General features: G+C 42.2%; 1 protein-coding gene and 2 pseudogenes across 3 annotated transcripts in view; 1 reads left to right on the top strand and 2 right to left on the bottom strand.

Annotated features, from left to right (window-relative positions):
• The window catches only part of DNAJC16 (DnaJ heat shock protein family (Hsp40) member C16), a 32,748-nt gene extending 20,196 nt beyond the window's left edge, over window positions 1-12,552 (bottom strand). Inside the window, exons 1-4 of one of the 3 annotated variants that reach the window (XM_016128348.2) lie at window positions 12,225-12,552; window positions 10,227-10,411; window positions 5,592-5,658; window positions 4,345-4,681 (exon numbers count right to left, since the gene is read on the bottom strand). In XM_016128348.2, the coding sequence (XP_015983834.2) occupies window positions 4,345-4,681; window positions 5,592-5,658; window positions 10,227-10,393 (571 nt within the window). In that variant the 5' untranslated portion in view covers window positions 10,394-10,411; window positions 12,225-12,552. The remainder of the gene's footprint in view (window positions 1-4,344; window positions 4,682-5,591; window positions 5,659-10,226; window positions 10,412-12,224) is intronic. The other 2 variants (XM_036229006.1, XM_016128345.2) reach the window with 2 other exon arrangements.
• Window positions 3,976-4,094, bottom strand: LOC118606840 (annotated as a pseudogene).
• On the top strand, window positions 5,896-6,482 carry LOC107501819 (annotated as a pseudogene).
• Window positions 12,553-12,823: the final 271 nt, after the last annotated feature.

The following is a 12,823-nucleotide window of genomic DNA, read 5'->3' as shown; positions in this document are numbered from 1 at the left end:
GTCATGACTCTATTTTGAGGTGCCAAACTATATTTGTTTTCATTATACAATCTGAAATGCGTATCACACATTTCACGGAAATTCTTTTTCCCCTGTGTAGTACACACACGTCCATTCTTCTTTCAATTTTTATATGTGCCTTAAGGGACGGTAGCGAGCCAAATGGAAGAACATGGCGCGGCCAAATCTGGCTCAACACAACCTGTTAATGAGCAAACCACCAAACATTGCGAAATAAAACAAAATCAAGGACATGGAGCTGAAGTGGATTTTTTTTTAAAACCAGTTTCTAGGTAGACCCTTTTCCCAGACAGTATGAAATTGTTACAAACTGAGCAATTCCTTGAAAGAGAGGAATTATTCCTTCTTTTAAAATAAAAAAGCATGGCGAATAATCACTGTGCAATCATTTAAACTGGGTTTCCCTAAAATGATATTTGATTTCCAGACACTCGACCTCCTTGATACCTGGTACTTCTGCCTGCACCTGCCAGGGAGCACCGAGTGTGCAGTGAGGATTCAGGTGTGTCTCTTATTTGAGTTTCTTGGACACAAGGAGCAAGTTTTACTAATGTCTGAAGCAGTGGGGCACAGTGGCTAAAGAGCGAACCTGGACCCCTGGGTCCACATCCCAATTCTGCTGCGTATGGAGAGAAGGAACTCGACTGGTTCCTTCTTGGGCCTCAGTTTCCACATCTGTAAAATATGGATAATAACAGTCTCTTCCTTACTGTGTTACTTTCCAGAGAAAGATAATCCATACACAGAATATGAAACAAGTGAAATGCTCCATAAAACTATTATTATTATAACGTATACATTGGTGTCTGATACAGTACTTCGTCAAGAAGAAAGTTTTAGATGAGAACACAGAATGATTTCCTCATCATCTTTTGCTTACTATATTATTCTGTACTTGCAAATGTGAGGTTGGCATGAATTCTCAGGGTGCATATTTTCTCTTCGACTAAACGGTAAGCTCGAGGTTGGGGCAGTGCTGACTATTTCTGGGCCCTCCTCCACAGCATGGCTGCCTATAAATGTTGATGTTTTCTGCACACTAGTTATTACCACATTGCATGACTGTACAGTCTACCTAAATAGCAACATTTCTCTTCCGGGTAGAACTGTTCTAGTTTGTTCATGTATGGCAATTCAGGCATTTTATGTTATTCTGTGATAATGTCCAAGCTTCCCCAGACCACTCAGCTGATCTCTGCCATTGTCTGCTCTTTCTGTCAACTCAGAATAGAAACATTTTTGGCAGTATCTGTCCTAAAGGGTAGAGCTGCCTCACCTGGATGGGGTGTGGCCATGAATACTGCGATGGTCTCATCTCAATGACACCCGATTGTAATCAAGCAGAACCCGATTATCTTCAACAAATCTGGATGTTCCAAAGGGGTGGGAGTGGGAAGGTCGGGGGTGGAGTAGGGGAACGCACTCATCAATATTACTTTACGGATCTAAATCCAGCTTCATCCATTCTTGTCATTGTGAATCCTGACCCATTACGATTACATAGACAAAAAGAACAGCAATGCCTTCAATCATCAAAGATTTAAGGACACTGAAAGAGTACAGCATCGTGTTCAGTGTAGGGACTGCAGAGCCAGACTACCTGGGTTCGAACCCGCTTTGCCAACACCAACTGTGGGACCTTGACAAGGTACCAAAAGTGAGCTAAGCATCTATAAGAGGGATAACAACAGCACCTGCCTCCAAGGGTTGTTGTTCAATATGAGCTGATACTTACAATAGTCCTTAGCATACGGTAAACTCTCAACGAATATAAGCTGTTATACTACGCTTGCATTATTAACGTCACGTCATCACATTTAGTATGTCTAAACTGCAGTTATTATTCAAAACCACTTCTTCCCACATTCGACTACTCCCTGCTTTCTCTGCCCATCCAGCAGCTCAGTCAGAATGCAGTCGGTCCTGACTCCCTGCTGCCCTTTCCTCATTTCTCACATTCAGTGGTCTCCAGGAGCCAGGTGCCTTCAGACCTCCATTGATCCTACCCCTGAAATATCAGAAACCTGTCCACCTCTCTCTACTCCTACCGCCCTAGTTCAGGCTGATGGCTGCTGTCTTGCCAGGGCTGGTAATCTCGCTGTCTCTATTATCACTTTAATTTCTCCCTCATATAGCTTTAACAGGTAGCTTTCCAGATCACTCCTCCATGTAAAAAGTTTCCTTGGTTTTTATTACCTACTATAAAATAAAGTCCCAGCTTCCTTAGCCTGGAACCTACCGCTCCTTACTGCCTGACTCCTAGGATGCCCTCTGCTTCTTCCTCTCTCGTTTACACCCATCACACCCTGCGCTGGTCTTCTGAGAGCGCTGTACTCTGCCTGTACTGTTCCCTCTGCCTGTAACACTGTTCCCCCATTTCCTGCCCAGCCAACCTCTAATCACCTTTCAAGACTTAGCTAAAAGTCAGTCAAAAGTTGGTGCTTGGTTGTCAGTGAGTTGAAGAAAGTACATTTAAGAAAGATTTCTAAAAGGAATAGGTGCTTTTAAAAATTTTACGTTGGTGAACCAGAAAACCCAGTTAATCAGACAGTCTCTAAGGTCCATTTATTAAATACTTAACATATATATCAGGCACTTAAAAATTGGTCTGACATTATTACACCCCTTTTAGAGATGAAGAAACTTGAGTTAAATAATGCGTCCAAGGGCACAAAGATAATAAATGACAGAGCTGATCTGAACACTGGTCTATCTGACCGCAAGGCACGTGGTCAGGACGTAACCACAGTGCTTCGCGACCTCATGGCCTGTCCGTTTGCAGGAATACGCTGGCCCTGGCCTGACCGCTGTAAATGCAGATTAGGACGGTCGTCCTAATCGATGCACGAGTTTCACCTCCGCGTTCCCTCACTGGGCCTCACCGTCAGCTGCTAGAGGAGGGAGGGTAGAGCAGTCTTCAGCACGCAGCCAGCACGGCGTGAGTCGCAGTCACGCCTTGTGATGACGGAGCCGCTCTCCCAGGTTCTGCCTGGCCTCAACCTCTCACTCCGGCGGTGCGCACCACCAGCAAGACCCGCCCACTGCGCTCTGCGCGTGAGACACTGTGCCAAATGGATTCATCTTCCAAGAACTTCTCTAAGCAACCTCAGGAAAGTGTTTTAGCAACAAGTATGAGTACCTAAGTGCTTCTGAATGACAAGCTGAAAATTTCTGTTTTATAATAAATGAGCTGATGGTTTTCAGTGGTATGCTGTCTCCAGAAAAATCCCGGCCCTCAGCCTCCATAGCTGAGTCTGTCCCTTTTTAGTTACTCAAAAGTAGGTCTGCTGATGCCCATAACACATGTACACACGTGAGCATGCACACGCACATGCATGCATGCACGTACACACTTAGTTCAGTAATTACAACTTTTAGGAGTGATTAAAATAATTGGATCACTAAAATCTTCCCGGTGCTAAGTGGTAATGAGAAACAATGGAATGGCTCATCTGTGATCAAGGATGGTAGCCCATGACCATAGTGTTATGGGCGGCCGGCATTGTGTCCCCCTGCCAAATTCATATGTTGAGGCCCTGACCCCCAGTACCTCAGAATGTGCCTGGATGGGGCTTTAAAGAGGTAATCAAGTTGAAGAAATGTCATTAGGGCTGTCTTTGATCTAGTGAGACTGGTGTCCTTACACGAAGAATTCAGGACACAGAGCGAGAGTGGGAGGGCAGACTCGTGCGCGCACAGAGACGACTGTGAGAACACACAGGCAGAGGGCGGCCGCCTGCGGGCCGAGGGCCGAGGCCTCTCAGAAGCAGCTTAACCTGCTGACCCCTTGATCCTGGACCTCTGATCTCGAGAACTGTGAGAACATGGACTTCTGTTGTTTATGTGTATTTTCCTATGGCAGCCCTGGCAAATTAACACACAGTGAAATCACAGATACCATATGAATAATCTACGAATCCTACCAGCCTTAAAACCGACAATTTTTTTTTTTAATGCCTACAGCACCTGGTCTTCCTAGGTGGTCTCCCGTCCAAGTACTAATCAGGCCTGACCTTGCTTAGCTTCCGAGGTCAGATGGGATTGAGCTTGTTCAGGGTGACATGGCCGTAGACTCACCAACAATTTTTAACCTTCTTCTATGTATCAGGCCCCTAACTAGATGTTAAGAGACTAGATAAAGTTTCAAATTAGTAACGCAAAGTGAAAGTGGCTGATACATTTCCCCTCTCTGAAAATGTGTCTGTGGAAAACACCAGTCACCATGAACTTGTGAAAAGAAATGGCACTGTTCCTTCTCTCCAATATCCCACGGAATTCTCCTTCTCCTATACAAACATCTTCCAAAGAATAAAATCATCTTACCCAATCCTTCCAGCTCTTGAACTACTTCCTTCCAAACAGGCTCGATATGGATACAGCTAAAGCACCAGTCTGAGGTGATCTTAATGAGGTAGGGTTTCTTGAAGCTATCCGGAACCACTTCATTCACATAATGTGAAAAGTGCAACAAATACTTTTCATCAATGGAGTCCCGTCGCTCAGAATTAAAAGGGAAGTGAAAAAAAGATTCGTCGAAATAAAAATTTTCATGGAAATGGCGGAAGCGATACTCTCGCTGCTGCTGCTTCTGGTAGCCCTGGTTCTCTCCAGCATCTCCATAGTGATCATAGTTTGATCTCTTTTCTTCATTGGAAAGAATCTAAAAAGAAAGAAAAAAACAAGGCAATTATAGAATGACAAAAGGTTTACCCAAAAAACTTTCCTGTAAGTAGCTTGGAAGACAAAGGAAGACAATAAATGCAGATATGACACAATTAAGTATTCTAAATGCAGTCACTCAGCATACCAGCAAACTCTTCTTTCAACAGAAACATTAAGTATTTCAAGACCAAATTACTTTAGTCGTTTAGATACGCTCGTATTGGACTTAAAGTTTTTGAGCTATCGTAATACTAAACGCATCAGTAAAACAAGTAAAACTTAAGGTTGATCGCCAGGGCTCAACTACAAGAAAATCAACTAGGTCATACCATTTAAGTTGGAAGAATTCAAACCAAAATATGAAAAGCTGAGAACACCAAAAAGTAACCACAGAATTGAGTTCGGTGTCTTACGTGTCAGCTGACTCTGTTTTAGGATGATGCGTCGTCCTGAGCTAAGCACTGTCTGTTGAAAAGCATCATCCTACACAGACTGGGACACCATGGACTTATCTTTTATGAGTCCCGTCCAACCTACTGAAGCTGACATGTAGAAAGCTGTTGAAAATCTTGTCTTTAAATGTATTTGTGACCTTTTGTCACTTTAATAAATATAGGTAAATTGTTTTGAAGTTCTGCACGTAATGATTCTAAAAAGGCAACAGAGACATATATTCAGGGTAATTCCACAATCCCAATTACAGCCTTTAACACAGGCCATTTTTTTCAAGAACTTAAGTGTTCAGAAACTAGTTTCAAAATACTGAATGTGAACGAATATGGTCTACCATCAACGAGAAACTGGGTCAAGGGCACAAGGAACCCATCCTGAGAGGACTTCACAAAACTAATTACCTAAGGTATATTTTATAAGATCTAATGGATGCGTTACAAAGGTAGACACAGTACCTCATAAGCCTTGCTAATTTGAATAAATTTGTCTTCCGCTCCAGGATCTTTGTTTTTGTCAGGATGCCTGAAACACAAATGGGCAGGCAGTGAGAATGGATTTAATGTTTTACACATCATCAATTAACATCCTTGTACACACAGTTCACTACATCAGAGGCAAATGGAAGGCTACTTTATTAGGACTGTTTCTTAAAAATAAATGGTAGAAGCAAACAATTGCTTCACATGCCTATAATAAATGTTAACTTTAAAACAGGCAGTTTCTCCTTTCCGTCTGGCGGCAGCCATCAGGTGAGCCACGATGGGCGCTCACAAGTACATCCAGGAGCTATGGAGAGGCAGCAGTCTGAAGTCATGTGCAAGATTCTTCTCAGGGTGCGCTGCTGGCAGCACCGCCAGCTCTCTGCGCTCCACAGGGACCCTGCCTACCTGGTCCTATAAAGCGCACAGGCTGGGTTACAAGGCCAAGCATGGTTATATCATGTATTGGATTCTTGTGCGCTGTGGGGGCTGCAAGCGCCCAGTTTCTAAGGGTGCAACCTGTGGCAACCTGTCCATCACGGTGTCAACCAGCTGGAGTTTGCTGGAAGCCTTCAGTCAGTTTGTTGTCAAGGAGCGAGCTGGACGCCACTGTGGGGCTCTGAGTTCTGAAGTCTCACTGGCTTGGTGAAGATTCCACGTACAAGTCTTCGAGGTTATCCTCACTGATCTACTCCGTAAAGCTATCATACGGAAGCTGGCCACGGCAGGGAGATGCGATGACTGACGTCTGCAGCCCGCGAGGGCCGTGGCCTGGGAGAGGCCCGCAGGTTCCACCATACTCTTGGTGGTCCTCACCACGCGGCCTGGTGAAGGCGCACTACTCTCCAGCTCCACCGTTACCGTTAACGTAAGCAACGTTTGCAAAATTCTTACCTAATAAACAATTTAGGACACACACACAAAAAAACAGGCAGCTTCTCCCCAAGGCACTTCGGCTGGGCACGTTTTCAAAGCCCAACGCGAGGCAGCACTGTGGCTTTTCGCTGAGGAGAGGTGGGAAACGTGCGTGCCTTTCTTTACGCTGCCCCCAGGTACCGCTAAGGCTGGCGCAAGCCTCAAGTCACTCATCCGTGAGAACTGACTTCTCTTCCCAAGGTGGCAGTGTTGCAGCCTGATGTCACAACGATGTCAATGAAGGTATTTCTTATGATAATTCAGGTACACTTAGGAAATAGCTTTAAAGATGCAACATGAATTTGTTTTGTAACAACCATGTTTCAAAACAGCATCTTGCTGCTGAGGTTCAAATGAGAACATTTTGGTTTTCATTATTAGTCCGGTTATCCCATTCTACCTGTGATTGTCTCTTACCTATAAACGGATAATGATTTTAAGGCCACATGTTTTAAGAGGTGAGCAAAATCATGCACTTTATGCAAAGCGATTTCAACTAATACTAGAACTAATATTTGCTATTAAACACAGTTGGCAATTATCCATTTTGCAGTCATATATTTTTCTGTAATTTGCTGAGTTTACACCGATTTCAGCTTGGGGTATTTTAAAGTCCTGGAAAGTAGGGGCTGAGTTTCATGTCCTTAGAACCCCTAGGATCTAAATCAGTGTTAGATTTTTCGATGTTCATTTTAGTAAGAGACTCTATTAGAGAGCTTATTCATTATGTAATCACTTCTGCTAGCAGCTAGTCAATTTCCTCTAGCAAAGGTTCTGGAAAGAGAATCCACTGGGAAGCAAATGACTACTAAAAATAGCACCAAGTATACTGGAATAAAAAAATTTACCACTTGACCACCTTATTCTAGCAGAAACATATTTGAATGAATTATACCACATATTCTGATTTCTGTAAAAAGAGAGAAGCTTCAAATGGTGGGCTGTTAATTTGGACATTGCTCCTTCTTTAACTACTTAATCCTTGTTATGAACATCACTGGGGAAAAAAAATCTTAGCTGGGTGTAATGAAAATAGTATGACAAAGAAACAAATGATGGTTTCAAAGAATGTTTCTGGATGACAAAAAAAAAAAGTGTTTTAAATATTCAAACTTAGGCTAAAGGCTGAGAAGATAGAATTATGCAATCACATAAATGAAGACTCAACGCACAGAACTCCGTAGGGGGAGAAGGGTAGGAAGGGACCGAACCAAAGAGAGAGCTGTGAAGGCAGCTGGGTTAAAACCACAGATCCTACCACAGAGGAAACTGAGGCCCAAGAATTGGGAGGAAACCATGGAACAGTTTCAGCCTATAAGGAATATTTTCCTAATCACACAGAGACACCACAAAGTTGAAAACATTCAGAAAACGATAAATTCAGCTCTAGGAAAGTACTGTCCAATGCTATTTTCTCAGTGTATATAAAACGCTTCACAAACTGCAATATAATACACATCCTTTAAATTTCAAGAAAATACTGTACTTGGTATCTCCTGGCTGTTGAGCTACCTCTAAGGGAATAAAAAGGAACATAGAAAAAGTAATATAGTTTGAATGTCAACTGTAATTAAAAGAGAAATAAAAAATACAAAGAGTGACAATAAACATAAAAAGTAATTACTGTGTTAGACATATCGATTTACTGTTAAGGCGACTGACCACGTTATACTCATGTGCTTCAAATCAAATTTTACGATGCCTTTTTCTTGGGTTGGGAGTTGTTTATTTTGCCCATGTAGATGACAAAGGAAAAGTACCTATGATAAAGCTTAATTACTGGGAGAGAAACAGAGTTTTCCTGAGAGAAAAAGTAATTTTAAATGGTTTCACCAAACAAGGGGAAAGCTCTTGAGAAGTCTGAGCAACACTATCAAGTAGTAAGTAAAAGCAGAGGAAAGCTACAAATCCAATTCAACGATTAATCACTTCCCTGGCCATAGCTCATTTTGAAAAGTCAAACTGAGAAACTACTATTTTCAGTGCATATGAAACCACTACGAAATGAAACAAACTATTTCAGTGATGAAACACTGCCATAACTAAAATAGCAGAAAATAATAATACAGCGAAAATACAAAGGTAAAGTAAAATTTTAGACTTTCACTAGATGATACTCTATATATCTCCATGGTGATGAATTACTCCTAGAGAGAATCTAATTAAGGAAGAGAAGCATATGATCCATCTAATTAATATCACAACACCCTTTTCAGCTCTGGAAGACAGTAAAGTCAAAGCTGTGTTTTAAATAGGTCCCACATACTCAAGCTATTCCTTCTACTTTTAAAATGCTGTCACAGGCCATACCCTGTACAAAAGAATGTGGCTACCTTATGAATTCATTGCAGATTTACACATTTTGCTTTAAACATAAAGAGGCAAAAGTTTGAAATGATGCAGAGAGCAACTTTGCTGTAAAGAGAACCCCTGGAAAGAGGTCATGCATAATTAGAGCTTGTGTTTTTAGTATCCAATTCTGGATTCCTCATGATATGAATATGATCTAAAATATCTACTCAAAACATTACATTTTAAAACTATCTTTTACTTTTATCACAACCAGCTTAAAACTAAGAAACATCTTTCGTTGAAGAATAATGGGCGTCAGGCAGTCATGCACAGCCTACAATGCCATCTGCATGAGGCAGTTTTGCTCCTGTATAACTTCCTGCCCATCCAAACATTAACTCACTCACTCTTGCTTCTGTCCAAATTGCTAAGTGATCAACAAACAAAAAGCAATAAACTACGTTTTGGTCTTCAAAGGTCCAACTATGGAAGCTGGGGGTAACATAGACTTAACTCTAAGTATAATTTCCTCACTCATAAAAGAGGGGCAGCAACTCCGCTCCCTCGCAGAGGATTAATGAGATTTAAACGAGACAGAAAATTGAAACTTGGAGCCTAGCATGCCACAGGCGATGATCAAACCTTGGGGAAGGCTTCCCATCCCAAACCTTCCGCTTGGTTCACCCAGCTTTGTAGTCACCTGTGTCCTTTCCCTCCTCTCCTCCTGCTGCCCCTCTCCAGATATATAATCCAACACTTCTATTCCTTTGGCAAGTCCACAGCATTAGCGGAAGAAACTAATGATCTCTGTCCAAAATAAGTTTTAAATTTATTGCTATCCTGCTAATTCACAAACACGTGTATATTCTCTAGCACATATATTTATCTACAGGTAAAATTATGATTTTGCTATAAGATAATTTTTAAAAGTGGTATACCCGATTCTTGAATATTTCTTTCAAATTGAGGGCAAAAAGCTCTTTAAACATTTTTTGAAAGCTTAAAACTGAATAATTTAGAAAACAGAATTGGATAGTATTCCCTTTAGCAATGACACTCATAAAGAGTTATGTTATGAATAACATCATGGGAAGGGTAGGTCATCCTTACCTATGTTGATTGTAGATATATTTTAAAAATTAAAGTTCCCTCTTTAACATTAAATATGCTAACAGTATCTAGGGCAATTAAAGGGGTTTCAAGTAACACGGGATTTGGGTTGAATCACCAAAAATTATAGGATAACATGAACATTGGTTCTTTCGAGTAAAATATTTTAGACAGATATATAGTATATATTTGTTGAACACAGAAACAGACAAATAAAAACTAACCATGATTTAGGCTTCATTCTCCTGCTAAAACTGCTTAGCTTATATTAAACTATTTCTTTATTTCACCTACCATTCCCGGGCGAGCTTCTTATAAGCCTTTTTAATATCAGCCTGACTGGCTGTTCGGCTGACCCCTAGGACTCTGTATGGGTCAAAATCCAACGCAGACAGAATTTGCAGGATCAGAACCAGAACTATCAAGAACTGCCAGGATATGCTCAACTTTTTCACTTCCATTTCTCTTCCTTCCCAGAGCTGAAATGATTGAAGAGGCAACAGTTTCAGTGGTAGAAACGCGGAATGTCTTGCTTTTTAGGTAAAGGTATAAGATATGTAGATGAAAAACAAAACAAATAAAAGATATTTTGCAGGAAAAGTGCCAAGCTGTTTGAGCATACTTTAAAAACCAATAATCTCACTACTATTTATATCACAAATAAGAACTATTATAGATGAAAAGATGAGCAATAAGAATAGCAGCTGTCTAGAATCCTTGGATTAGAAAAGCTTTAGAAATGACTAAAAATGAATGAGATGAATAATAAGCAAATGTGGAAAAACATAGGAAATCAAAGTGACATCTCAATTATACGATTTCACTTAATGCTGACAATTTAAACTTAAAATACGACTTAAGAATACTTCGCTGAGTATATGCTACATAATTTCACGAAATCATTAAGATTTACCATGTGCAAAACTACCAGATGAGATAGTTGTGACGTTCTTGGGAGTTAAATAAGTACAAATATAAAAATGAGACACTTTTATAAAACTGAGCAAGTATGACTTAATATGCCTCCCTTCTATTTCTCACCAAGCCCATTCCAACAACAACAAAAAAATGACAAGCTGCTCTTTAATTTGATCATTGGCAATATGGTCATTATAAACAGAGACCTCAGGAAATGCTCAACTTTTTCACTGAATTTTGAGAAAAAGTGATGAGAAAAAATTAAGTTTTCCACATGAAGGGGAATTAATGGCACAGACTGAAGACCAGACATGGTCTTCAAATACAAAACCTCCACCTTTGTAAGTGTAGAGACTGAATTCATTGTGGGTTTTAGAGATAATTCTGCCTCGTTAATGAAAAAGGCAGTGCTGTAATGCACAGACACACTGCAGCATTATGACCTTTGTGATATCAAACAAAGTTTTTTCAGGGGCCATATTTACTTTTACTTCTTATAAATTACTACAGTTTTAAGGTTCAAGTGTCTATTGTGACACCTTAAGAGGGTGGGCAAAAGCTGTAACATTGGTGGATTTTGACAGGTGGAAGTCTAAATGCTGCTTGCGAGTCCTCACGAAATTGACCAAACTGATGGCCAATGTTTAGAATTGCATGAATGCTGAATAAAACCCTAAAACAAATCAGTCTTTTCCTTGTTAAAGCAACCTATATAACCTATTCTATCCTACAAAACACCGACGGCGAGCTAAAAATTGGGAACGTGATATAGCTACTGGTTAAGCATTTGGGCTCTGAAATCAGACTAAGACTGGGATCCATCCTCCACCACTTTATGACCTTGGGCAAGTTACTTAAACTTGTTAAGCCTCAGTGACCTCATTAAAAAACAGGGGTGAATAATACCATCTTGAAAGGATCAACATGGGAGTTAAATGTACGTAAAGGATTTGCTGAGCACAGGGTCAAGAGTCAGTCGATAAGTGGTACTTATTATTTTTTCTACCGTGCAGTGCAATCACTGCCTAATTCAACTGTGTCAGTCGCCTCCAGTTAGAGGGCCCAAGTGGCGGGGGGCTGTGAAGTTCTTTTGCTGACAGCTTGAGGGTTCCGGTCTCAGGGTAGGAAACAACGTGCCCAACAGGTAGACTACCGCCCTCGGGCAATATCACCTAAACCTGGCAGCGGCTCCCAGAGACACGCTCGTGGCCTGAGCCCCGCCTCGAGCTCTCGCCGGAGGTCGCAACCCTCCAGGAGACGGCCGCCTCCTCTGCTGCCCTTCGAGAGCCCTGGGCCGGGCCCTGTGGGCTCCCGGTTCCCCCCAGGCCCAGCAGGGACCGGGAACAAGGAGGAACTGAAAGGAGATTCCTGAACCTGCCCGGTCCCGCCGCGTCCGCGGCTCCGCGCGTCACGCCGGGAAGGAGTTACCGGGAAAGGGCACCGGCCTAAATGACTGCAGCGTCCGAGATCCAGTTAGTCCGCTGGCCGGGAGCCTCGGGTCCACACTAGCGCTCGCCGGGGCCCGGGGAGGGGAAGGAGGAGGAGACAAGCCTGAAGGGAGTCACGTGATACTTAAAGGCCCGGCGCATCGCAGGCATGGACTGAACAGGTAGAGAGCGTCTAGTCTAAGAATCTGTTTTGACCCTTGTCACCCGCCGTCTGCGCGTGGACCTGGCACGGTTGCCATAGGAACGAGGAGCGCTCTTTGGCTGGATTAAAAGGGATGGTCGTGACCAAAGAGGTCAAAACGTGCCTCCTAGCGAGGCTAAGTCGCGATGCATGATGGGATGCCAAAGAGACCTCCCCGATCCAGGAAGGAGTTTCCAGTCCAACCTGGAGATGGCCCTCGTCTAGCAACAGTTGCTAGGGTGGGGAAGCAATTGCCTGTCCCGGTTCTCTTTACGCCTATTCATAGAATTCTAGAGCGTCAGAGTTGGAAGGAGGCACCTTAGGGATCCTCTCCAGTCCAACTC

This window comes from Rousettus aegyptiacus, unplaced genomic scaffold (genome assembly GCF_014176215.1).
Source record: "Rousettus aegyptiacus isolate mRouAeg1 unplaced genomic scaffold, mRouAeg1.p scaffold_m13_p_1, whole genome shotgun sequence".
In the NCBI taxonomy this organism is placed as follows: domain Eukaryota; kingdom Metazoa; phylum Chordata; class Mammalia; order Chiroptera; family Pteropodidae; genus Rousettus; species Rousettus aegyptiacus.
The sequence above is the reverse complement of the archived record's forward strand: the minus strand, read 5'-3'. Positions and strand labels throughout refer to the sequence as shown.